Below are 24,022 nucleotides of genomic sequence, written 5' to 3' on the forward strand. Positions count from 1 at the left end.
CGGGAAGATGGGAAGAAAGACTGTTTTGCATGTACAGAACTCTGTACATCCACTGAAGTCTTTCACTGAGGGCTCCATGTGAATTCTCTGCTGCACTGTTGTCAAATCTCGTCCTCCTTTCATCCGTCACAAGCTACAGTCACTTGATGTGCGACAACATCTGAGGGGTGATAGTAGCATAAAGGCTCCAGGCTTCACTTCAGGAGGTTCCACTTCTTCCACCGCTATCTCAGCTTTTAGAAAAGCACTTCCAACTCCCAGCTGCCTTGGGGGAGCCAGTGGCCACCAGTAGAGCAGCACGATTGTACTTGAGCAGATCTCAGGTCTGTTAATAGGATTTAAACGGTAAAAAAGTCTGCATAACAAATCTATATATATATATCTAGATAACATTTTTTCTTTAGTTATTAGACTGTTTTAGACTTGATTTATTTCGTCAACTGTTCACTTATGCTGTTCATTTTATTTCTCATGGTTTTCAAGGGCAGGGCAATATGGCCAAAATCGATATGGCAAGAAATTTCATATCTCAATTACGATATATATCACGATATAGCATTTATTCTAGTAATTAAATAATTAAAGCTACAAGCAGCGATGATCGGGCCCTCGCACCTTTGCACCATTGGGGGTACTGGCGGGACACCGGTTGAAGCAATTGTGCATGTGCACACACGTGTTGGACGTTATTTATTGCGTGGATTGAGTGGCAATCAATCAGGAAATGACGGATTGCAAATTTTTCACCACTTCCTGTGTCCACTATGTGGCGCTAGAGAACACACGCTTAACATGCATCACATACTGCTGACTTTAATATGTGAGTATTGAGTTAATACATGCTTGTTATTATCAATTTAGACAATTGTGTATCACAATATCTCAATATATGATTTCATCACGATACGATTCCTTTGAAAGACGATAAATTATCGTATTGAATTATCGCTCAGCCGTGTTTCAAAGCCTTCTCTTGTCCAGCCATTTCATTGTTACTTCATTTTCCCCATTTTCCATGTAGGAGAGGTCGTTATTCTGTCTGCAGCGACTGACATATCCACCCAGTCTGCATCATTTTCAGTTTGCTGGAATGCCATAGCAGTGCTGTCTTGGGGAAGTTAAGTTTCGTCAATCTCATGCACGCTAGAGGCCATTTTCATGGTAATTTTTCTGTCACTAGTTTTTCTAGCTGTGCCACAGGAAGACAGAGTCACAGTTCCTACTTGTGCCTTGAAAGGACTAATTAGTTTGGTTGTTCTCCGACAAAAGAAAACATAAAATCTGATGAGATGTGGACTAGACTCCCAGCAGGCTGCTAAAGATTAAAAACAAGATGCATAATACTGCTTCTAAAAACCATGAGCATTCCTTTTCCAACCACACACTTACTGGCAATGTTGGACTGCCCAGTGAAGATGGCGTACTGGAGCTCGTAGGACACCACCGTGAACTCATCGTCAGACGTCCAGTGGACGGAGATGGTGTCGTAGGAAGCCGTGCACAACTCTTCCCTTATGCACGGAGCACTCGGAGCTGCAGAGGGGGGGAAAACAGGAATGTCATCCGACACGATCCAATGCTGTTAATTCAAATTGAACATAGTGATAAGTCCAATTAAATATAATTGCTAATTCCAATTGAATATAGTGATAATTCCAATTGAATATAGTTGCAAATTGCATTATTCCAAAAACGATAACACACTTGTCTGTTGTTATAGCAAACAGTAGCCCCAATTAACCTTGTACGAGTTCATTTGGCTCCATTTATGAGTGTAATGGCTTCATTACACATGGGACTGAAGATGTTCTTTCCACTAGAGTGGTAGGTTGAGCATTAAAAGCAATGCGGAAGAGAAATAATAACATTTTCACATGAAAAGCAGCTCACATTAACACAGCAGGGAGAGTAAATATCACAATCCCTTTTGAAAGGAACAAACGTGTCGTTATATAACCAAACATTGGCTTTCTTCCCATGTATCCATGAGCTCTTTATGTTATAGTTCTATAGAGAAATAAATAAAACAATTGTCATAGCAGAAAGAGAATAGACTGGAGTAAGAAACAAAGACACAGCTTAAATTGATTGTAAAGCCACTTCCTATCTCTTTCTGTGTCCGTCACTCTCTCCCTCTCCGAGCCTTCTGTTATGAGTGGCTGCACATAGTGGAGTGATTCAGACTGATTCACTTAGTGGAAAGGCCCTCCAGCGAAGCCCTCGCGCGTCGCAGAGAATAAATACGAGCCAGCCATTTTCACAGACCTTCAAATCCACTACGCATGATGCCTTGTTTTCCGTCCCCGGCTTGCTCATAATTCATACGGTGACATTTTTGATGGGGTTCTTCCCGAATAGGACGTCGGAAATTAATGTCGGAAATTAATTTTTGGAGTTAATAGGCTGGGGCACGCTCCTTCAAACGCAGTACTCGAAGACACTTCAAAAGAATTAAAGAAAATTCAAAGCTGGAGCAAAATTGCGATTAAAGGTTTGGTTTCATGGTCAGTGAGGAACTGAATTAAAGGGTTAGACTGTAGATCTGACAAGAAAGTGACATTTGGTTTGTGATTTTTAACCTCAAAGAGAGTAAACCTCAAGCGTTTATGGTGCAGACGAATTGAAATACCCACTGACTTCAATAAATGTGCCTCTGAAGTGGAAGACTTTGATGAAAACATGAAGGTTTACCCGTAAGGTAGTCCAGACTCTCCAGCAGCTTCTTCTCCCTGGTGAAGTCAAGGGCAACGGTGTCGAAGGAGTCCGTTAGGTGTATCTCGGGAATCAGCACTTGGGTTGATGCAGTCGCCATGGAAACCCTAGATCAATACCAATCAAAATTGAACAGGTTTTTATATACTTTCTTCCATAAGTGTTTATATTAGAACCAGAGGTGTGGGCTGGTCTAAATTTGATGACCTAACACTTTTGAAAGATTTGCAACTCCACTTGGACTTTAACACAATGTATTTTAGCATGCTTATCTGATGGCGTAACACGGATATAAAGTATTAACAAACTGCTCAACAGTTGCTAAATTAAAAATGCTGAATCTGAATGAAATCAGCCCACTAATTAATTAGTAAAACTGCACTTTAGATTCCAATTGAAACACTCTGAGGATGCACGTATTGGACAGCAGGTTTTGTTCAAATTGCCAAATCAGTTAGTCAGAAAGCTTGAGCGGGGAGTGGAATAACATGAAGCTAAATAAAGGATGACTTCCCTGTCTACATGTCTTTGCTGTTGGGTAATTTGAGTACACAAAGTTCTCAAATTATTTCTCAACATCTACATGTGCACTCTTTGCCCTTTCCCTAAAGCGAAACCTTAGTTTGCTAAAATGAACAATCCCAACATGCGTGGCCAGCGTGTGGGCGATCTGACCTCTCGTTGATGCTCTTGGCGGTCTGCAGGAAGCGAGCGTGGTCGGTTTCCTTCAGCGTCTGGTCGGCCTGCGTGATGAGGGCGGAGGACCTCTCGATGCACTGCTTGCAGTTGGAGATCTGTTGGGCGAGCTTCCGAATCCTTTGTGCCTGGAAAAGGATGGCAAAGAGAAGTCTGAGTGCCGGATCAACTAATCAAACCAAGAATCATCGAGGTTAAGATGTTGCGGATCATTAGGGATGAGGACATAATCAGAGCTGAAACAGGAAATGACCCAAAAATACGGGGGGGGTTATCGGTACAAGGAGATGGATGTTAACATTTCGTACACGAAAAGGTCAAATCTAGGTTCAACTGACGCACATAGTCATGTATTTCTTCGTGTTTTCTTAATTGCTATGAACATCAACGATGATGAATTATAGCAGAGGGCATGAGCGTGTCCATCCTGCTTAGCTTTCAGGGACTGGAGGCTGATTTGTTTTGGCCTCCATACTTGTTTCTTGGCTTTTGTTTAGAAGCCCCGGTTCTCTTGTAACTGTGATGATAAACGAACCAGACACTTCAAGGTTAACTCCTTCTCTCTGTGGTGTAGAGCAAATAAAAGAAACTATGGGTGTGATTGTGCAACTAAAAAAAAAAAATGTTCAAACTACAAGCTTCTCCCACGTTCCTGCCAGTACTACATTTTCTAGGCGTTTCAATGATTCGATTGCAAATCTGGGATTTAATTTCCACTCGCTTGCCCCCCAGTTTCATCCCCTCTCCCTACAGTATGAGCGGAGATGTTAAGAGACAGATTGAGGTCAGAGGCAGGATTGAGGTTAACGGACATCTCGTCAGCAGTTTGGCTCGTAAAGAACCTCGAAACACTGTAATCTAAATCCAAATCCAACAGAAACTTGGTCCCAGAAAAGAGCATTTCCAGGTTGTTATTGATCATCATCGAGCACTCCACCACAAAAGCATTTGCAGAAATCTGTTGGCCTAAAAATACATATCTCTTCATCCATCTCTGTGGTCTCTGATGCGAGCTAAAAGCGCACATTACACGGTGAAAAAAAAACAAAAAAAAAAAAACAGTGGGATCCAAGTCTCATTAGATACAGCTTTTAAAAAAGAAATCACCCGGGTTTAGAGTACAAGTACACGCGCCCTCCCATATGCTCTGGGATCTACTTTTGGCCAGTCTGAGTGTTTTTCCCCGTCTGTTCGGAATGTGTTCTGAAGGGTTTCAGGCAGCCGAACAGTTTGCCGTCTGTTTCGCGATATGAGGTCAAGTTGGCTGTAACGAAGTATTGCGTTTGACACAAAAATAGCTCGGAGTGTTTTTAAGGGCGCGCGTTTAAATAGTGATGAGTAAAGGTGATGACATTAGCAGTCTGTTGCACCCAGATACTGATTTGTACCATATTTGCATCGCAATAAGGGAGGTAATTTGTTTTTATTCCCATGCTTACTGTATGTGGGATATTAGATCTGCAGACAGCATTTGCCCCTTTGGTGATGGAAGAAAATATAATTTTTAATCATGACGGAATGATAAATTAGTAGCTACAAAAACATGGCTAAATTAGTGTTAATCATCAATAAAGAAAGTGCTGTTTGAGATGGAACAACATGGGTCCATGGTAGCTTTATAACAAGCTACACATTTTGGTTTATTCACTGTTTGCCAGCGAGATGACATGAAGTGAAAGATGGGTATAAAAAATGGCAAAAGAAAAGAAAATAAATGGTTATCTGCTATCACCCTCCTCACCTTCCCTTCCTTGATCTTGTTGCCAATGATCTGCCTCCTCTGCTGAATGATGTCAATCAGGACATCGCATTCCTCCAGCAGCTTGCCCTCCTGGCGGGACGCGTTCACCTGAGAAGCAATTCACAGAGAGAGCATTATAAACAAAGAGATTGATGGATGCCGGAAAATGTAGAGGGATGTATAAGCGCAGTGGCTCCACATCACTTCGGCCGAGGGACAGGATGTCATTTCCGTCCATCACCTCCCGTCTCGAGGTACATGAGACATATTCAGTCATTTTCGCCTCCCGCTCGCTTGAGTGCTGACTGACAAGTAAAATAAGCAGCAAGCTCTGTGGCTGTTAGGGTAGCAGACATGACACTCAGCAATGCTGGAGAACCAGACTGTGACTGCAATCAGGACTGGAGTATCTGGCTTCTGAGTGTGAAATGTACTCCATGCCATGAAAAAATCCCACAATAGAATTCAAAATGAAACTAAAAACATCAATATCTGTTTAAGTGTACGCTATATTTCGAATATTTTGCTGGTTTACCTTGCCATCAGACAGCTATACAGTCTATGTTTCCAATGAGGAACTGAAGCTGTTATCTATGCTCTCGACACCAGACTCCATTAAAGAAAACAGTAATTTTACCCTGCAGAAGATGGAAGTTGCTCGTCTGCCGCTACCTCGATCGATTGCTTTTTTTGTGTAATAGTGTGACTTCGGTCTGTTCATATTCACTGAAGTCACACAATAACACAAACAAGCTAACGGATCGAGGCAGCGGTAAATCAGCAACCGCTGTGTTCTGCGAGGTAAAATTACAGTTTATTTCAATGGAGTCTGGTAGCTTTGGCGAGACCAAAGAGGGATACAATAGCTTCAGTTGCCCGTCAGAAAGGGCTGTCTAAAGGCAAGATAAATATTCTAAATATTTTAAATATAGCCACACTTAAACTGATTGTTTTTTTTGGGGTGGGCCTTTCTTTTAGGTGGCTAAAATACATTTTGCTGCCGGCCTCGTCCACAGCAGTATATTGCTTTGTTTTCGTGCGACAACTGATTCTCCAACTGGGGGTGGACCGACCGCTATCTATTGTAGGTAATGCACTGACAATGGCTAAGTACCTCTTACAACCCCACTTCAAAACACCCAAACTGTCCCTTTAACTGCTCACCAAAGCCCACTAATATACTGAGTGTCCATTGCATAGGGAATAGTGAATTGAAGTCAGGAAACCGTACTGTTTTACAAGATGGGCATCAGATATTTGGCATTTTATGCATTCGCCATTGGAAACCATGTTCAAAAAAAGCAATCTGGGTTGATAAAGGCTGTCCTAACTTTATATAAAAGCATATTTAGTTGGGGTTCTAACATCTGCTGGGCTCAAAACTCAAACACTGATGCCAATTAAACTTTTAAAAAAATGATTGAATTTAGTCGTAAGGTGTTTGGTCGTTCTGCCATGAGGGTCCTTACAAGAAAAATCCATCTGCGTTCTCCGAGGTGTTTTGATTCACTTGGAACCTTTTTACGGACTATAAAAGTTGTTCAACTCCAATTATAAGACTGCAGGTCCTAACGTAATGTGTAATTTCTGATTGTGGTCATTTCCTAGTGCTGCTTTCAGCACCTTGTAAAGCGTTTTGTTGCCACGGCAAAGCGATAGCACAGGGAGCAATGAAAGGGAAGTCTGCTGTGAGTGTTGCCAAGCCAACGAGTTAGCACACAAACATTATACACTCTCTCTTACACACATGCATGTTGACAGGTGTTTTAATAATGACATCATGGGGAGTTATTTGCTTTTCCTCAACAGAGCCAAACAAAGCTGGAAAGGACTTCCTCAATATCCTCAACATGGCCTCCTAGACAGCATTTGTGTGCTTTTCTGGGCTTATGTTGCCAACAGAAACAATTTGCCACCTGGATTACATCTCAGTGCTTCCAGTACGCAAGACACGCTAAGCCGAAAGCTCTGCTGTACAGAGCAACGCCAGTGCATCTGCCTTTTCAACAACGCTAATTGGTTCCTTCGACATCACCCTGACAGCTCTGGGGAGGCTTGAGATGTAAAACTGCTTACTCTGTGAAAAGCTTGTATATATGTTATCTCTTTGTGGCATTTTGCACACCAATTAGCATACTTATACAGATCTAAATATAATGGGGTTTTGGGCGACAACCTTCTCTGAATATAGACCACAAAGACACATTGAAGTTCATCTGTGTTTATATGGAAGTCAGCCCTTTTGGTCTTGGGCAGATTTTCCTTACTTAGCTGTGTTTTATAGTGCACCATTGGGTCATGCACATAGACTGTATGTAAGAAGTGGATGTAGGCACCGTGATGTCACCTATTGGTTTGGGAACTACAGTTTTGAAGCCTCGAGTTTGGCATTTTGGCTGTCACCATCTTGGTTTCTGGCCGTCACTATCTTGGTTTCTCCATCTTGGTTTCTGGCCATCACCATCTTGGTTTCTGGATGTCACCATCTTGGTTTCTGGCCGTCGCCGTCTTGTTTTTTTGCAACCAGAACTGCCACGAGAGGTTGGAGCTACCAAACACTGAATAAGACAGTTTTAAGCGACCAAAATGTTAAGATTAACTTACACTGTGGTAACGACCTGTCAATAACAAGGGAGCCACGCCCTAACGCATTCCCTGCTTTATGGTCTATTTGACTCTAAATGGGACCATAATTTACTAAATGAACATCATGCTGTATTGAAGAAGACTTGAAACTAGCGATTGAGACCATAAACCCATGTTTACAATGTTTACTGAAGTAATAAATCAAGTGAGAAGTAGGCTCATTTTCTCATAGACTTCTATACAATCAGGCTTCTTTTTGCAGACAGAGGAGTCACCCCATGCTGGTTTTTAGAAATAATACAGGTTTAAGGCACTTCATCACGGCCATGAATAGGTTCCAACAATTAAACTAAAATGGAAGTTTTCTTGGCTGATTCACTTTCTCTGACATTTCACGACTGTTAATCTCAAGAACTTAATGTGAACAAAGATGACGTCCTCCGACATTGCTCATCTGAGTGGAACAACCACCCACAATGCTGCATGCACACACTATGCATCATATACACACACACACTGTGGTCACTCCGCCTCCAAATGTAAGCATTCCACTGAGAAAATGTATTTTAAAATTCAAAAGGAATATATTTGGTAGCGTAAAAGCATTAAAATAGTCAATCTGTGGTAAGTGGATGACATGGTAAAATTGTAGACACTCAAGAGTTTGTGACCAGAGTACATCATGTGCCCTGTTAAGATGTGGAGCATCTAATGACTGTGGGCAGAGCCCTCTGGAGCATACGAGCAGTATGACAGATTGCACCCTGGCAGGGACATTAAGTGATTCATTAGCCACAGAAACACACACAGAAATGACTCAGTCCTCGAGGATATCTAAACTTTTGGAAAAGGCACACAAACCAAACTTTCTGCGAAGGGAGGTGACTTTAAACTTCTAATATATTCAGTGACACGATGCCCGTTTGTACACCATTAAGCCAAAGATATCAGAGGTAGTTCTTTGCTACAGTATAAGCATTCATTTACCCTCACTTGGAATCATTTTTGTGATAAATTTGTGATTTTTCAACATGCAAAACGTATCAGAGAACGGTGCAAACATTGTGCAGCATTACTGTAGATTCTAACAATTCCAGCATCTTGATTCTATTAGTCGGCACATTGCTAGCTGCAAAAGAATGCAGGGATTTGACATAATGTGGTGCAGGAGCATTAAATTGTGGGTGTAGTGACTGAGGAACTGGATGTGAGCATGCAAATCTTTTTTAGAAGATTACTTATTAAATTTAATTTTTAAGTTTTCTCTAAGTATGCATGAACAGTGCACAGTTTTAAGACATCATCTCGGATGTCAGAGAATCTCCAGAGGAGCTGTTGAATAGATTAATCTGATGTGAAATATTCAGGAAGCTGTCTTTGCGATGCTTTTACTGTGACCCTCCAGTCAAAAGATGTATTTTATCCATTTTCTACTTCTGCAATATGGCTATTCTCACCTAAAAACGTGCTATCACCGCACACTCCACGAGCTATTTTAAGGCTTTGGAGTGTGTCTGTACTGTATGTGTGGTTGTGAACGTGACGCACTGTGGGGAAAAAAAATGGGGTCAAGCATTTTCTGCCCATTTGTATATGCATCACTTATTCTTATTTCGGCGTTTTAAAGTGCAGTGTTTCCTTTTTTTTTTTTGGTCCTTTTGTGATGTTTTTTAATTTAAAATTCCTGCATCATCAAAATTCTTCCAGCTTAGCTCACAGAAAAAAAAAACATCTTTGCGTGATGGTGACACAAAAACATACCCATAAAAATATGCACACAGCACTAGCAAAAAAATAAAAAATAAATCCCCTTAATAAATCACAATCCTCTTTCCTTGCAGTTTGCAAAGGCCTTGCCAGGCAGCGAGGCTGTTCTCCATTATTTTCTAGGCTAAGATGTCACTGCCTTTTAACCCTGTGGCATTGCTTTATCTAAAGCTTCTTAGTGGGCCAGTGTAACATGAACAGGCAGGCTTAGCGCAGAATCGCCGCCAGTAGAGCTAGATACACACTGACATTCACACACTTTATTATCCTAATAATAATAATAAACATATTTGACAAAACCAGATGTTCTACACTAATATAAAAAATATATATATGCTACAAATAGTAAACTGTTGAGTACTGCAAATGTAATTAAAATGCAGCACAGTGACTTGATATAAGCATTAGCGTTAGCTTTGCACGTGCAATTCATTACAACTCTGCAGCTTAAGTGGCTCCTCCATGTTCATATCTGACTTTTTTTTGTGCACGCAACTGAAATTTAAAATTGTTGGTGGAAGTGTTGTCTGGGCATGCCTTAGCACAAATCTGAAGACATTTTAAAAATGGCTCAAAACTGAAAAAAAATAGTTTTCTTATCAAATTATATCGAAGTAGTAGATATAGTATAAGAAAATGTCTGTATCTCCGAAAGTACAAGGAGCACAATCAAGTATTTGGTATCTATGAACTCATTACAAGTTCAATATGAAAGATTTGCCCACGTATGCAGAGTACAAATGTATTTATATGATACAATATGTATGCAATGTTAGCGCTTTTCCTCATTTTAAAAACAAATCCTGACTTTGACTACTAACAAAAGATTGATTTTTCATGTGATCTAAACATTTCAAAGTTGTACTGTTAGATACTTCCCCAAAGAATGGCTGTACCAAATTTCAGGCTTTTTGACCAATCAGAACAAATGTTGTGTCATTTTGCCTTATCATACTAAATTTAGTCTTTGGGCACAAATGGGTTAAAACAACACAGCAGGCCTGCAACTAGCGATTGTTTTAATAACCATTGAATTGTTTAGTCTATAAAATGCCAGAAAAAGCACAAGTTCCCAGAGCATAATTGTCTTACTAACACTCCAAAACCCAAAAATATTCCATTTCCAATTGAAAATAAACAAACAAAAAAGCAGCACATCCTCATATTTGAGAAGCTGGAACCAGAGAATTGCCGCCATCTTTTCTCTTAAAGCAACCAATAAATCAAAATTGTCACCAATTAATTTTCTGCAGATCGACTAATTGATTAATTAACAAATACATCCAGCTCTAAAATACAATTTCAAATAGTAAAATCATTCCATATACAGCCTCTATAATGTTTTCGTTTAGCTGCTAACCTTAGCCACATGCTAAGCTAAAGGATACAGTCTTAAGTCATGATACAAGTCACATAGGAGATGGGCAAGTGGCTCAGTCACTGCAGAATAGACAACTAATGATGTTTTTTGTAAATAAATAACAATATAACATTTGATTTTGTATATGTAGCAATAACAATAGGCTCAGATCAAGACTGTAAATTATATAATACATGTCATATTGACCAGTCAGCGACAATAAATAGGTCAGTGGTGACCTCGGAGGATGACCACTGGGACTCACCTCTACATGCTGACACGTCTGGATCAGTTTCCCCATGAGAGACTCCAGCTCGTTGTTCCTCTTGATCAGGTTGGTCAGGTTGGAGTCCAGGGCTTGCTGTAGCAAACAGACAAAAAAGCAAAAACACAGAGTGAGACACGAAAAAGAAATGGATGGGACATAAATGCAAAGAAGCAGAGGAGGGCAGAGTCGTAAATCAAAAGAAGAACAGATTTGTTCCTCCCTAGGTTTCTCTGCTTTCACCAGCCAAAGAAGTTGTAAGACGACCTCAGGCGCTACATCGCAAAACAACAAAAAAAAGTTTTAAAGCAACTAGAAAACGAAGACAAAACAAGCAAAAAAAAAGCTAGAATCCTCAGCAGCAAATAGAAGCAATGTTTTCAACTCTTCTTCTTCACGAGCATCATCCCAGTTCTTCTTTTTGAAAGAGGTGTCCACGTACCTCCGAGCGCGGGTGATACCCCTCGTCCCTGTACTGCCTCCTCATCCTGCCCCGTCCGAGCCCTCCGACAGCACTCTAGGAGAGGATGTGACTGGGACAGCCACTCCACTGAGCACCAAGCCAAGCGCAAACCCGGCCAAGCGGCAAATTAGGCATCAAAAGCTTCCCCTATGAGAGCACGCCGCAGCGCTCTCGGCTAACGAACCGGCAAACAGGTGACAGCACGTCAGCTCTGTCCCTTAACGCTCCTCCCTTTGCTTTTTTTTTTGCTTCCCTCCCCCTTTTTTTTCTTCCCTCTTTTCATCCGACCGGGTACAAGCTGTCTTCTTTACTTCCAAGACCGTCATATTATTGCCAAACGGAGCGCGCTTAAGCCGCTCTGATGCCTCGTCTCCACTGTCCTGTGCAAAACTGACTTCCAGAAGAATTTAAGCTAGAGACTCGGCGAATGCTGAGATTTTCCTGCATGTCTCGGAAACAGTGTTAAGGGGCATTGGAGCAGCAAGGCCGGCACAGTACAGTAAATGCCAAAGATAGCTCCACTGGGAAGGCACACTTTTCAAACAACTGCAAATTTGTGTCATGAAAAACTCACTTTTTTAGCGCTTTTGCAAATAAATCCCAATTTTTCTCGCAAGCCAATCAGAGCAGACTGGGCTTTTTTGGGAGGGGTTCTTAAAGAGACAGGCGCTAAAACAGAGCGTTTCAGACAGAGGGTGCATACAGGTTTATTCAGACAGACGGTATGAGAAAAATAATGTTTTTTTTTTAACATTAAAGCATGTAAACATGTTCTAGTAGAAACCCCGAATACAAGTATGAACCTGAAAATGAGCATGATATGTCCCCTTTAAATGCATGATTCCAATTCACTTAACCTCGACTTTAAACCACTTTTTAGCAGCGGTGTAAATGCAGCCAGGTTCTGATGTTACATTGAGGATTAAAAAGGAGTTAACCCGGAGGGAATATTGAATAAACAACAGTATACACAGATAGAGACGGTGGGATTTGTGTGTGTGTGTGTGTGTGTGTGTGCTGGAGTGGCACTACTAGGGGGCTTAATGGCTGGCCTTAATACGGCGATGACACACAAAAGCAAAGGCAGCATAAAGGTCTACTCGGAGAGGAATATAGTGCATTATCATCCATAGAGATAAAAATAAACTAAACCTCTTATAGGATGGTGAGCAGGACAAGAATCACAACAAGAAGTTAGCAGCTGAGTCACGTTGCAGGTCGGCGAGTGCTGCAAAATTCATGCATGCATACTTAAACGCAAAGAGGAACGCATTAGTAATTATCTGCATATTGTAGCGCATGTTCAAAAGCAAACTTTACATCTCCACAGTACATAAAATTCACTGCGACATGTACAACAGGGATTTAAAAAGATTAAAACTCCTGTCAGTCTCCATGCCTCTTAATGTGCAGATACAAAGTGAATACACATGTACTATTTGTGGTCCGAACTGGACGCGAAGGGGTTAACCCGCATCTGCAGCGTCCATGTTGCCAACTAGTATAAATCTCTCGGAGCTGAACTGCCCGCCAGAGGTTGATCACCTGACAATCACCGTGCTTGTTTATCCGCGGTATATCTCTCTATCTCTGTCTGCCATATCCCCCTATTCTGCTGCCAGCCCGAGCCAGATTTGTACCCCAAAAAACAGTGTCGGTGCAAAGTTAATCTCTGCACTGAACCAACTAGTCTAAGCCGTGTTGATTTGATGAGTTTTTAGATATACAGTAAGCCAATGGATTCGGATTAAAGGGGAAATTCGCCACATGTTTATGTGGATGTCCAATCAGCTGGTCTCCCTGGGTTACCCTTACAACACACAACACATATCTGTGCATTAATAGATGCAAAATAAAAATGGCCATGAGAGTCACTGTGTGGATTAGAGACCACCACCTTGTCATCAAAGGTAAGGTGTGGCAGGGTACGCCACCTATGAGAAATACATTTTTGTGTATATGTTTCATACAATTTTTTTGCTAGGAGTGGAACAAGTATTCAGATCCATTATTACTTAAAACGCAACAGCTAAAAATCTTGTTTTTGGTGACCTCCAGTGGTCTTCTCACTTGGCTGCAGTGATGTACAAGTGTACTCCAGGGTGTGTCGGTACACTGTGACATCACTCTTGGTTGAGGTTTCCTTTAATGACACATGTGCATAAAAATATACTTCTCATAGGTGGGGTAGCCTGCCATGTCTTATCTTTTAAAACACTTTATTTCAATCGTCACCTTTAATTAGAGGCAGACAACTTTGTCATTAAAGGTCAGGCGTGGTAGGGTACGCCACCTATGACAATTAACACCATCTTGGTTTTGGTGATCTCCAGCGGTCTTACTTCATCACGTAGTTGCAGTGATATATAAGTGTACTCCAGGGTGTGTCGGTACACTGTGACATCACTCTAGGATGTGGTCTCCTTTAATGAAACATGTACATGAAAATATACAAAAAAATACAGCTTGCCATGTCTTACTTTTTTTATTTTTTTTGAAGTCAGTTTTTAATCCACTCAGTGACGTTCATGGTCACTTGGCAGCAGACAAAACTCTCCCGTGACTCAACTGTGGGAGACGTGACGAGCAGGGAAAATTGCTCGAAATGTAAATACACGTCTAAAAATGAGATTTTATTTATTAAGCGTGGTCAGCTGACAGAGGTAGAGCCAGTTTTGTGTTTTTCAAAGGAAAGCCGGTTCCTTCCACAGCATCTGCTCTTAATCACCGTGAAGCTGCTCTGCTGCAGCGCCCTCAGATCATCTCCTCCTTATATCACCCAACAAGAATCCACTCTTTGAAACCCAGGCAAACTTTGCATACCTAACATCTCCCTGTTGGCTTAAAAATAAAAGTTGTGTGGCTCTGGATGTTTTCTACCATTGTCATTAGTGTATGTGCAAGATTGTGTGTGCGGGCTATGAGTGAGCTAAATCACCCTGAAGCAGCGCTGATAAGCTAAAAAGGTATGCAAGGGGATCACACACATACACACTCAACCGCAGATGTAGACAGGTAGGAACTGAAAACTTCAGAGGAGCTACATCTTTTCCAGATTTGCTGTGACACTGAGCTGGATTGTGTTCTTAGGAATCCTCACCGAACTGCCAGAGTTTCACTTCATTCTTCTCCGTGTTGCTCATATATATGTGTGTGTGTGTGAGAGAGAGAGATCAGAGAAACCTTAGTCAGACAGATGGAGACAGAAACAGAGAGAACAAAGGTGGACAGTTAAAGAGCAAGACAGAAATTAAAGGGGAAGTTGGCAACACAGACTATAGGATTCATCTTTTATTTCTTTACTGCGGTTCTGTACAGTGTGTCCGTCTACACTATCTCCTATTGCGAAGACATCATTGTATAGGGTGTTCTGTATTTGATGGAGGGCACCGGCGTGTTTGCTCGACACCCACTTTTCTACCAGCGAGCTCCTCCGTAAATTGGAAACAATATGTTTGTGTGGTTGTATCGGTCCGAGAGAAAACAGATGACTCCGGCAGAAAAAAAAAAGTAGCCCTGACTCAAAAGCACAGCACAGCAGAGAAAGAAAGAAAAACACAGCATTGTGCTGGGGGAAATTGGGAAAGGAGAGAGTGTGTGTGTGATTTGATTGAGAGACAAGAATGCCCCAAGTAAGAGGAACAGTCTGTGCAGAAAGACAGAAAGTAGACAATAAGTGCTGCACTGTAAATTCTGAAATAATGGCTTCAATTGAAGACAGAACCAGGGCTTTAACTGAGACAGGCTTCTATCACATGCTTCGGATGTTATCAGCCCATTGAATGTGCATTATCAGCGGTTATCTGCCCCATCGATTTGGGTTAGAAGGGGCCTGCTACACTTGCTAGTAGATTCAGAAGGCTTTTATCATCTATTCACATAGTTGATTATGATAGGAATAAAAGAAGATGACGTCGACCTCTAGTGGCCGTAGTTATTATGATCAGTGGTTATCAGCCTCATAGATATGGATTAGAAGGGGCCTGCTACAGCTACTAGTAGGTTCAGAAGGCCGTTATCAAATATTCACATGGTTGATCACCGATACGTGTACAAGAAGATGTCGCCAACCTGTAGTGGCCGTAGTTATTATGATCAAGCGTTATCAGCCTCATAGATGTGGATTAGAAGGGGCCTGCTTACAGGGGCCCTAGTTACAGAAGTTACGTAATATGCATACTTATTTTAATAAGGTGTTATAGTGCCACCATCTGGCCAAACTGCACCACATTTGACACTGCACTCCCTTAGGTTCTGAGCAATACAACCGCCAAGTGTGGAGTCGATCGGAATAACAGTTCTCGAGATATGCGAAGGACACACAGGGATTCTTCGCTTTATAGTTAGATGTCCAGCATTCATGGGTGTGATGTCACAGTGTACGGGCATACTCTAAAGTACACTTCGACATCAGTGCAAGGTGAGAAGTTACACCGCTGGAGAAGTTTTTTTTAGGTGCTCTTTACTTTAAGGGAAGTTTGTGAAGGTTGGAATTTAAGGTGAAAAGTAGAAACACAATAGCATGGATTATATTGAGGAAGTAAGTAAGAGAATAAGTGCGTTCATGATATAAAAGATGAATGAGGACATAAAGGTAAATATCGTGCGGCTGTGAATGAAAAGTTGTGTGTCTGTTCATGTTTTATCGTGCGTGTTGGCACTTCACAACCCAAATAATATTGTTTCAACACCGAAGGCCGGCTGATTAAACCAAATGGATCACCACATAAACACAACAAACCTATGATTTGAAACTAAAGCCGACACACACACACAGCAGGGCCCATCTTTTATCCTCAAGGTTCTTTCTCCTCAGACCCAGAGCCAAGGACTTTAAAAGCTATTTCCAGCCGCCTTCTCCGTCAATTTCCTGTGACGGGGGTAATTTTATCTCCGAAAAAAAAAAAGGATGGGTGTTCCCACAATAACCTCCACGGCTCTTATCAGACACACCGCCACCGCCACTGAAAAAAAGGGAAACCATTCCAATCATCTGATATTTTTTTTTTTTTGACTCCCCCTGTGCCGAGTGGGGATATCTCAAATTCCTGCGGATCAGTGCAAAAAGTGATATGCATGAAATGGTCCGGAAAATATGACCAAAAACGGTTTCGACTTGTCAGACTCCAAAATGAAAGAAAAGCGCCATAACTGAGTGAAAGAGGGCGACTGCCTGTAACATCTCAAGTCTTTCAAGTTTGGGTTACCTGACAACAGAAAGCCTCCGTGCCTCCTCTTTTAAGAAGTTCCCCCTGAAGTTTTCCGTCCTTATGAATTAAAAATCAAATGTGTTGTTCGGCATAAATATTGCATGGCAGCCGGGTTGTTTCCCGTGGTAATTATCTGAGGTAGAGACCTCAGTTTATACTCTGTTTCTGTCGCTTGTTCAAAACTCCTCAAAACTTTGCCTCTTTAAAAAGCTTTGACTCAACTCAGCATAGCTAGTTAACATCACTCGTTACGTAATCATAATTGATGATGCGATTAGTGTTTCTGTCAAGATGTGTTTGCTTATGTAGCATGTGGGTTTACTGGATGTTATTATGCAAAATGCTGCAGTTGAATTAAGGTTAAATGAACTGACATGTACAGAACTTCTATTTCTAAAACTGAATTTAGCCCGAGGCTGAGATGTGTTTTTGAAGATGCGGCGCAACAAGTTGAAATGTTAAAAGGGTTAATTTGAATGTTGCGTGCGTATCCTTCCCATAAATGCCGTGCTTAGATTCTTCAGCTCAGGGCCAACAGGGTCTTAACCCGCCGTTTGTATCAAACTCACGCCATGTGCCAGCTGGCTGCCGTGAGGGTTCCAAGGGGCCTAACAGGTGGTCAAATCCCCTCCAACTTCTGCCAGAAAAGGCACATTTGTTTCCTCTGTGAGAAAGGAGCTGCCGCCCGTGTCTGTCTTCAGATTGTTGTGAGGAGTAGAGGGCAGATCGGAGGTCTCTAGGGTGTGTGTGCGTGCAGACATGCATGCCTGAGTGTGCATGTGTTTGTGTATGTGAGAGAGAGACGGAGAGAGCATGCTCAAAAGTTAATGAAGCATTCATACATGTTTTGTTTCCCCATCTGCTCTCATTGTCCTCGACTTTATGCTACTTATTTTGAAGATAAAGTAGATAATTTCACTCATCCAACAAGTCCTCCAAAAGGAAGAAAGGCGATAAACATCATGGTCAAGGTTAAAATAAACCAAAGTTTACTGGAAATGTCAACAGAGGCAGTGAAGCTTAGAGGAAATAGTTGGCTTTCTTGGCCATTTTGTTTAGGAAAATAAACAACTATTGATATTGAAATCAAGATAATAAATCAATCTACAATCTTGTGTGTTCAAATATGTGATTATAAAAGTAGGTTTACCATAAAAAATGCCAGGATGTCCGACTGCATGTGGTCGTATTTTGCAGTATGCAAGTCAGCATGCTTTTCTGTCTATTCTGATCCACAATCCTCTGCACAGAGAATATACAGTATGAGCAAGAGGGTCAAAGTTCAAGGCACAATGTCATGATGAAGTATGTCACAATTGTATGCATACTGCATGTGTTAGTATGTACTTAGTATGCATGCAGCCTTAGTTTTAGTATGTACTTTTAGCTGTGGCTTTCACACCAGCTAGCTTTAACTCTATGTAGCTCTCATTCTTTAGAGGTCTAGTTGTCTCTGAGTGCAGTAAGTGCATCTCTAATCTAATACTAATACCTTTTAATTAAATAATAATTGATGTAAACATATATTTTTCCTCTAGGGTCATTCTCCCAAAGCCATTAACCCCCGATTGTTTTATCTCAAAGCGTGTTTAGCAGCTCAAACTGTAAAGGAGCCACCAGGGATGAGTGTCCTCAGGCAGTTAATTGAAATTCACACGTAAAGAGTGAATCACACGTGCAACCTTTAATGCTGAGATGGATTCTACTTCCTCAGGGGTGGGAATACACATGTACTGCAAGTAGTACGCAGCAGGGATTCCCAGTATGTCACATCTAAGAGGCATTATTGTCTCCTTTGCATAGCAATATTTTTTGCAACCTGTGAGCACGTCGGAGCGAGGAGGAATCTGCTATCGCTTTGCTTTTTTTTAGTGTTATAGCGGATAATTAGCCCGTATGATAACTGCCGGGTGTGCTGACCCACGTTCTCTCTCTCTCCGGATGAATGGAGGGAGCGTAATAATTAGATGATGCACTGACCCGTCGCTTTCCTGCTAATTATTCTTTGCTTAAATTTGCTGAAACATGCAAGATGAGAAGGTACAGACGCACGCGTCAACTGTGATGACAGGACGTAACGCCCATCCGTGGAGGCAGAAAAACAACCAGCAGAGGGCCCATTATAACAGATCAATGTGTGGGATGCTTTTTTGCTGAGTGGTTTTTCTTTTTCTTGAAGAAAAAGGGAATGCAGACACTGAAAATACATTGATTTTTGATTATTATTTGGTGCTTTTAGTAGGTCTTGGATGTTTAAAAACATCTCAGAGACATATTACACTCTAGTCTTATCACAAAGCTGCTATTTTCCTATTGAGCACAATTTTTTCAGTAATCAGAACCTTTTCTTCTGTGGGTACCACAACTTGGAGTCATTCAGTTCCTTCCATTATATCACCGAAGGCAGGCCTCCTCTCCGAGGACGTATTACAAACTACTTCACACTCGAACACGTGTTTCAAAACCTCTTGTAAAAAGGAAAAGCCTGTTTCTCAGAGGAGTCACACCGCGGCGTTTCATTTAAGGACGCTTAGCAGAGCTGAATAAACACTTTCCGAGTGAGCGTGCGGCTGAAAATGGTCCCTGGGTAAATGACGCTTTGGAAAAGTAGAAGTATTTTCTTGTGCATTGTTTTGCAGGAAAATCCGTGATGTGTTGGATATTCGGAATAGTTGAAAAAGTTTTTTGGTGGATGACTTCATCAACATTGTGTCTTAACATAAGGAATAGGTCTGACTATTTTTTCACCCAAATGATCAAGTTTGACCCCGATAAACTGGCACCAAGCGATATGAGTGTACATATTACCCTGTGCTAGCCAACTTATAATGGCTCTCTGGTAGATTTTACATTTTATAATTCTTCAGATTACTTTTAAAGAGGACATATTATGCTTTTGTGCTTTTTCCCTTTCCTTTACATAGTGTTTTGTGCATGCACAAGGTCTGCAAAGTTACAAAGCCCAAAGTCCAGGCCAAAGAACTGAACTGCCTGAAACGCCTCACTTGAAGGTCAGCCTTTTCTTCCGTAACATGGTGATGTCACCAAGTACCACATCTGCATAATACCTGCTTAGCAGCTAGTTTGGCACGCCTTCAAACAAAGCTAGTTAGAGCGGAGCTGGAGCGGAGTCCGAAGAGCTTGGTTTGGTTGACCAATCACAACAGAGTGGGCCAGCTGACCAATCAGAACAGACTGGGCTTTTTGGGAAGGTGGCCTTAAAGAGACAGGCACTAAAACGGAGCATTTCAGACAGAGGGTGAAAAGAGGTGCTGCAGCACAGCCGGTAAGAGAAAAATAAAGTGTTTTCCAAACATTAAAGCATGTGAAATTGTTCTAGTAGAAACCCCAAATACAAGTATGCATATGGAAATTTGTATAATAGGTCCTCTTTAATGTAATTTCTGCTTGAAGAATGACCAATTTTATATCTTTAGGTCAGTTTACTCGTCATGGGGAGTACAACTCAGCCTGTGAAAACTGTTAAGAATACTTCTAAGTCCCTAAACTTTAAGGAAGTGCAATACTAAATCAGTGGATATAAGAAAAGTTCTTTATAATTCAAGGGCAGATTATTAGAGGAACAGCGTCCTGTGGACACATTTCCATCTGCATGAGTTCTGATGTAACACACACACACACACACACACACACATCCTGCCTCTGTGGCCATTACCAGCACACTCTAATAGCCATGCTCAATTAAGCACACCTACACCCGGCAGGCAATTGGCGCTCATTAACCTGCAACCTCATTGAAGACGCCATGCCTTGTCACTAATGACACCTCCCATATTCACTGTGCGCGCAGTGCCTCTGAATACCCTCCTGGCACGCCGGCATGGCGTAGTGATTATGCTAATTGCTTAATTATTCAGCAGAGATAATAAGTCAGCGTGAGATGATAAAATCTCACTTGATAATCGAGTTAGATACCTGGGTAAGGATAATAGGAAATTTCATACTTGCAGAGCAGCATAAAATTAAAGCTAAAAATTCATTATTTGTGTTAATGGAATAGAGGGAGTCTATGACCTTGATATACATTATCTGCGATCAAAGGCAACAGGTTAATTAGAGCTCGGTTTCTGGAAAATTCTGAAAAAAATTGTCAGTGTTTAAAGGCAAAATCACCCAATGAAAGATATATTATTGCAAATGTGAACAAAATTGAAAACCCATTTCTGCCAAATTGCACTGTTAGATACTTGCCCAACGTATGGCTGTACCAAATTTCAAGACTTCTGAGCAATCAGAACAAATGTTGTGGTATTTTTCCTTATCATACTAATCTTTGGGCACAATTGAGTTAATCGACTTCTGCGCTTACCCTGAGTTTTTCGTAGCGGTCGCTCAGTGCCGCCACCTGGTGGTCCCTGTGCCTTCCAACCAGTTTGCACAGCGAGCAGATCAGCTGATCGTCAGTGACACAGTACATGTTCACCTTCTCCTCGTCGTGCTCCAGGCACTGGAGCCCCCTGAGGTGGGAGTCCGGCATGGGCTCGATGAGCCGGTGGCCGGTGAACGGCTTCTTGTTCGGGTGCGTCGCTCGGAGGCACTCCTCGCAGTACGACACCTCGCACGTCACACACGTTTTCACGGCATCCTGCGGTGGGTCCTGCTCGCAGAACTGGCACTGGACCGGTTCGGGAGGTGTACCTGGGCTGGACATGGCGGCGCTGACTGGGACAAGCGCCAACCGGTCTCTCCCTTCTTCGCTGGGAGAGTTGGGCCCACTGTGGGGCGCGGGTAACGGCAGCGGTAGAGGCACCCCAGTGGAAGATGAGGCCCTCTGAACTCTATCAATAATGTTCTGCAAGGTCACGTTTCTCTTAAGTCCTTCTAGTCCACGCTCCGGACTCAATGAAATGACATATCTACAGGTGGGGCACTGGAATGCGCCGATGCTCTGAACTGATTCGTTGGTGGCGCAGTGAGAGATGAGGATGCGGTGGGCGCAGCCGAAACACAGGCTGTGAGCGCAGGGGAGCAGCAGCGGGTCTTCAAAGAGCTCCAGGCAGATTGGGCAGGTCAGCTCTGACTCCAGAGTGTCCATCCTGCTCAGAGGAGGCCAGGCGGGACCGGGCGCAGCGTCAGCGAAATCCAGAAGAGCTGCTCAGCTGTCTGCAGGCCAGAAACAGAGAGATAGATGGTGGAAGGCGGAAAGAGAGGGGGGAAAGAAAGCACAGGGATTTGTGATTAAATGGTGTGAAACGGCTTACTTCTCACTGCTTTCTTGGGAGGACTTATATCTCTATGGAGCAGACCACTGAGTGCACTTAAAGAATGGCAGAGTGTTAACTGCTGGTCTGTGTGAGAACTGAAGATGAGGGACAATCAATATCCAAGACTAGACAAATGGAATACTTTAAAAAGTTCTTTAAAACCAATAACAATGATGCAATAATTACATATAGATTTCAAAGAGAAACAGAAAGAAACACCGCAGAAAACCACCTAGGACTCGCACAATGCATCATACCAAACTTGACATAGTTTACCAATGGCAATTAAAGAAATAAGAGTCAAGATCTTCCAAGTCATAGCGTGCATGGTGGCCTCAACCCTTTTCTATGGAATACCCAAACATACACCCAATTGCACACTGACGATACAAACTCCATCATCTTTATCTTACTGAAAGATAATACCACAAAGAAAGAAAACATATTGACAACCCAGAGAAAATAACTCATTTTTGCCCTGTCAACATTATTACTGTTGCCGGCTCTGCTGTTCCAACATTTAAGTTTAGACTAAGCTACAAGATTGTTGTTTTCACAGCAGACTTTTGATTAGAAAAGTTAACTGAGTAGTATGCATAGACTCTATAACAGAAATGGACGTAGCCTACGGATCTAAAAAGTGAAGCCAGTTCAGAAATGCCTTAAACTTGCATTCTTTCTAACAGCCAGCAGGGGGCGACTCCTTTGGTTGCAAAAAGAAGTCTGATTGTATAGGAGTCTATGAGAAAATGAGCCTACTTCTCACTTGATTTAGTACCTCAGTAAACATTGTAAACATGAGTTTATGGTCTCAATCGCTAGTTTAAAGTATTCTTCTACGTCCACTTCTTATATGCAGTCTATAGTTGTATGTTGTTGATTTAAAATTGATATAATCTTGTTCAAATCACTTTAACTGATATTTAATGTTGAAAACTCAACACTAGTGTGGCAGTCGGGTGTAGTTTTCATATTGGGTGCAGCAGTGGCAGCTGCAGGCACAGCTGTAGTCAATTGTTAATTAGGGCACATGTCCACATATTCCCCTACAGAGGAGCCGAGTCTTTCCATCTGATGTGTGCTGAGAGTCACATATGTAGAACTGGTGGCTGCTGTTTATTTAATTTTGTTCTCAAAGCCATCGTGAGGTTAGAAGATGTTATAGGGAAGCTGTCTGCTCTTTAGTTAATTGTTTCTTTAATTAAAAAATTGTCCAGAAGTATTCCCTTTAGTGCGATAATAAGTACATCAGTAAGCCGATAAATAAGTGTTCCTGGGATCTTGATTACTTCATTTCCAATCAGTCTTATCAGTCCAAAAGTTAACTTTGAGTTAAAAGTTCTACGTAGCATGCAAGTTCGGTTTTCTTTGTTCCGTCTTTATTGATGAACTTAGCCAGAGGGGTGTTAATAATGTCAGTTAGTTCGTGGAGATTTAAGAACTCTTTCACTACAAAAAAAAACTTTTCAAGATAAGATGAAACCTATACAAACCCCTCAGGGAAATGGGATTGTTATACGCTAAAGAAAATGGATCACTGCAGGAGCAAAGAAAGCGATGTAGATAAGAGAAGCACAAATGGAATCGATTGAAGATAATACAACACAATTAGTATTTTGTGTGTGAATGTATGAAAGGAAATGCAGCGAAGATGTGTTTTCCTCAAGTGGACCTGCAAATGAATACTATAAACAATGCTCAAAGTAATACTTATTATAGCAGAACAACCTCTACAAATCATAAACATGACAATAACAAAAAATACTTCCTGAATCAAATCAATCAAACACTTTACAATAAGCATCATTTGTAAATAGTTAATTGATAGTTCATTAAACTTATTTTACTTATTTTACTGTTAACAAACAATGAAATGATAATAATGTTCACTATGTATTAGTAATGCTAATTTTTTATCATTAGTTAGTGTAATATTAAGTAATTAGTTTATAAATTATATATTGTATCATAGCTGATAACAATTACATTCTGATTAC

General features: G+C 41.5%; 1 protein-coding gene across 3 annotated transcripts in view; it reads right to left on the bottom strand.

Moving 5' to 3' along the window:
* Positions 1-24,022, bottom strand: part of LOC119483980 (E3 ubiquitin-protein ligase Midline-1-like) — a 60,560-nt gene that overhangs the window by 2,919 nt on the left and 33,619 nt on the right. For all 3 annotated transcript variants that reach the window (XM_037762517.1, XM_037762516.1, XM_037762515.1), the window contains 6 exons: positions 21,131-21,924; positions 11,128-11,223; positions 5,150-5,257; positions 3,388-3,536; positions 2,692-2,819; positions 1,390-1,533 (listed from right to left, as the gene is read on the bottom strand). In XM_037762517.1, coding sequence (XP_037618445.1) covers positions 1,390-1,533; positions 2,692-2,819; positions 3,388-3,536; positions 5,150-5,257; positions 11,128-11,223; positions 21,131-21,856 — 1,351 coding nt within the window. In that variant the 5' untranslated portion in view covers positions 21,857-21,924. The remainder of the gene's footprint in view (positions 1-1,389; positions 1,534-2,691; positions 2,820-3,387; positions 3,537-5,149; positions 5,258-11,127; positions 11,224-21,130; positions 21,925-24,022) is intronic.

Source organism: Sebastes umbrosus, chromosome 24 (assembly GCF_015220745.1).
Source record: "Sebastes umbrosus isolate fSebUmb1 chromosome 24, fSebUmb1.pri, whole genome shotgun sequence".
NCBI lineage: Eukaryota > Metazoa > Chordata > Actinopteri > Perciformes > Sebastidae > Sebastes > Sebastes umbrosus.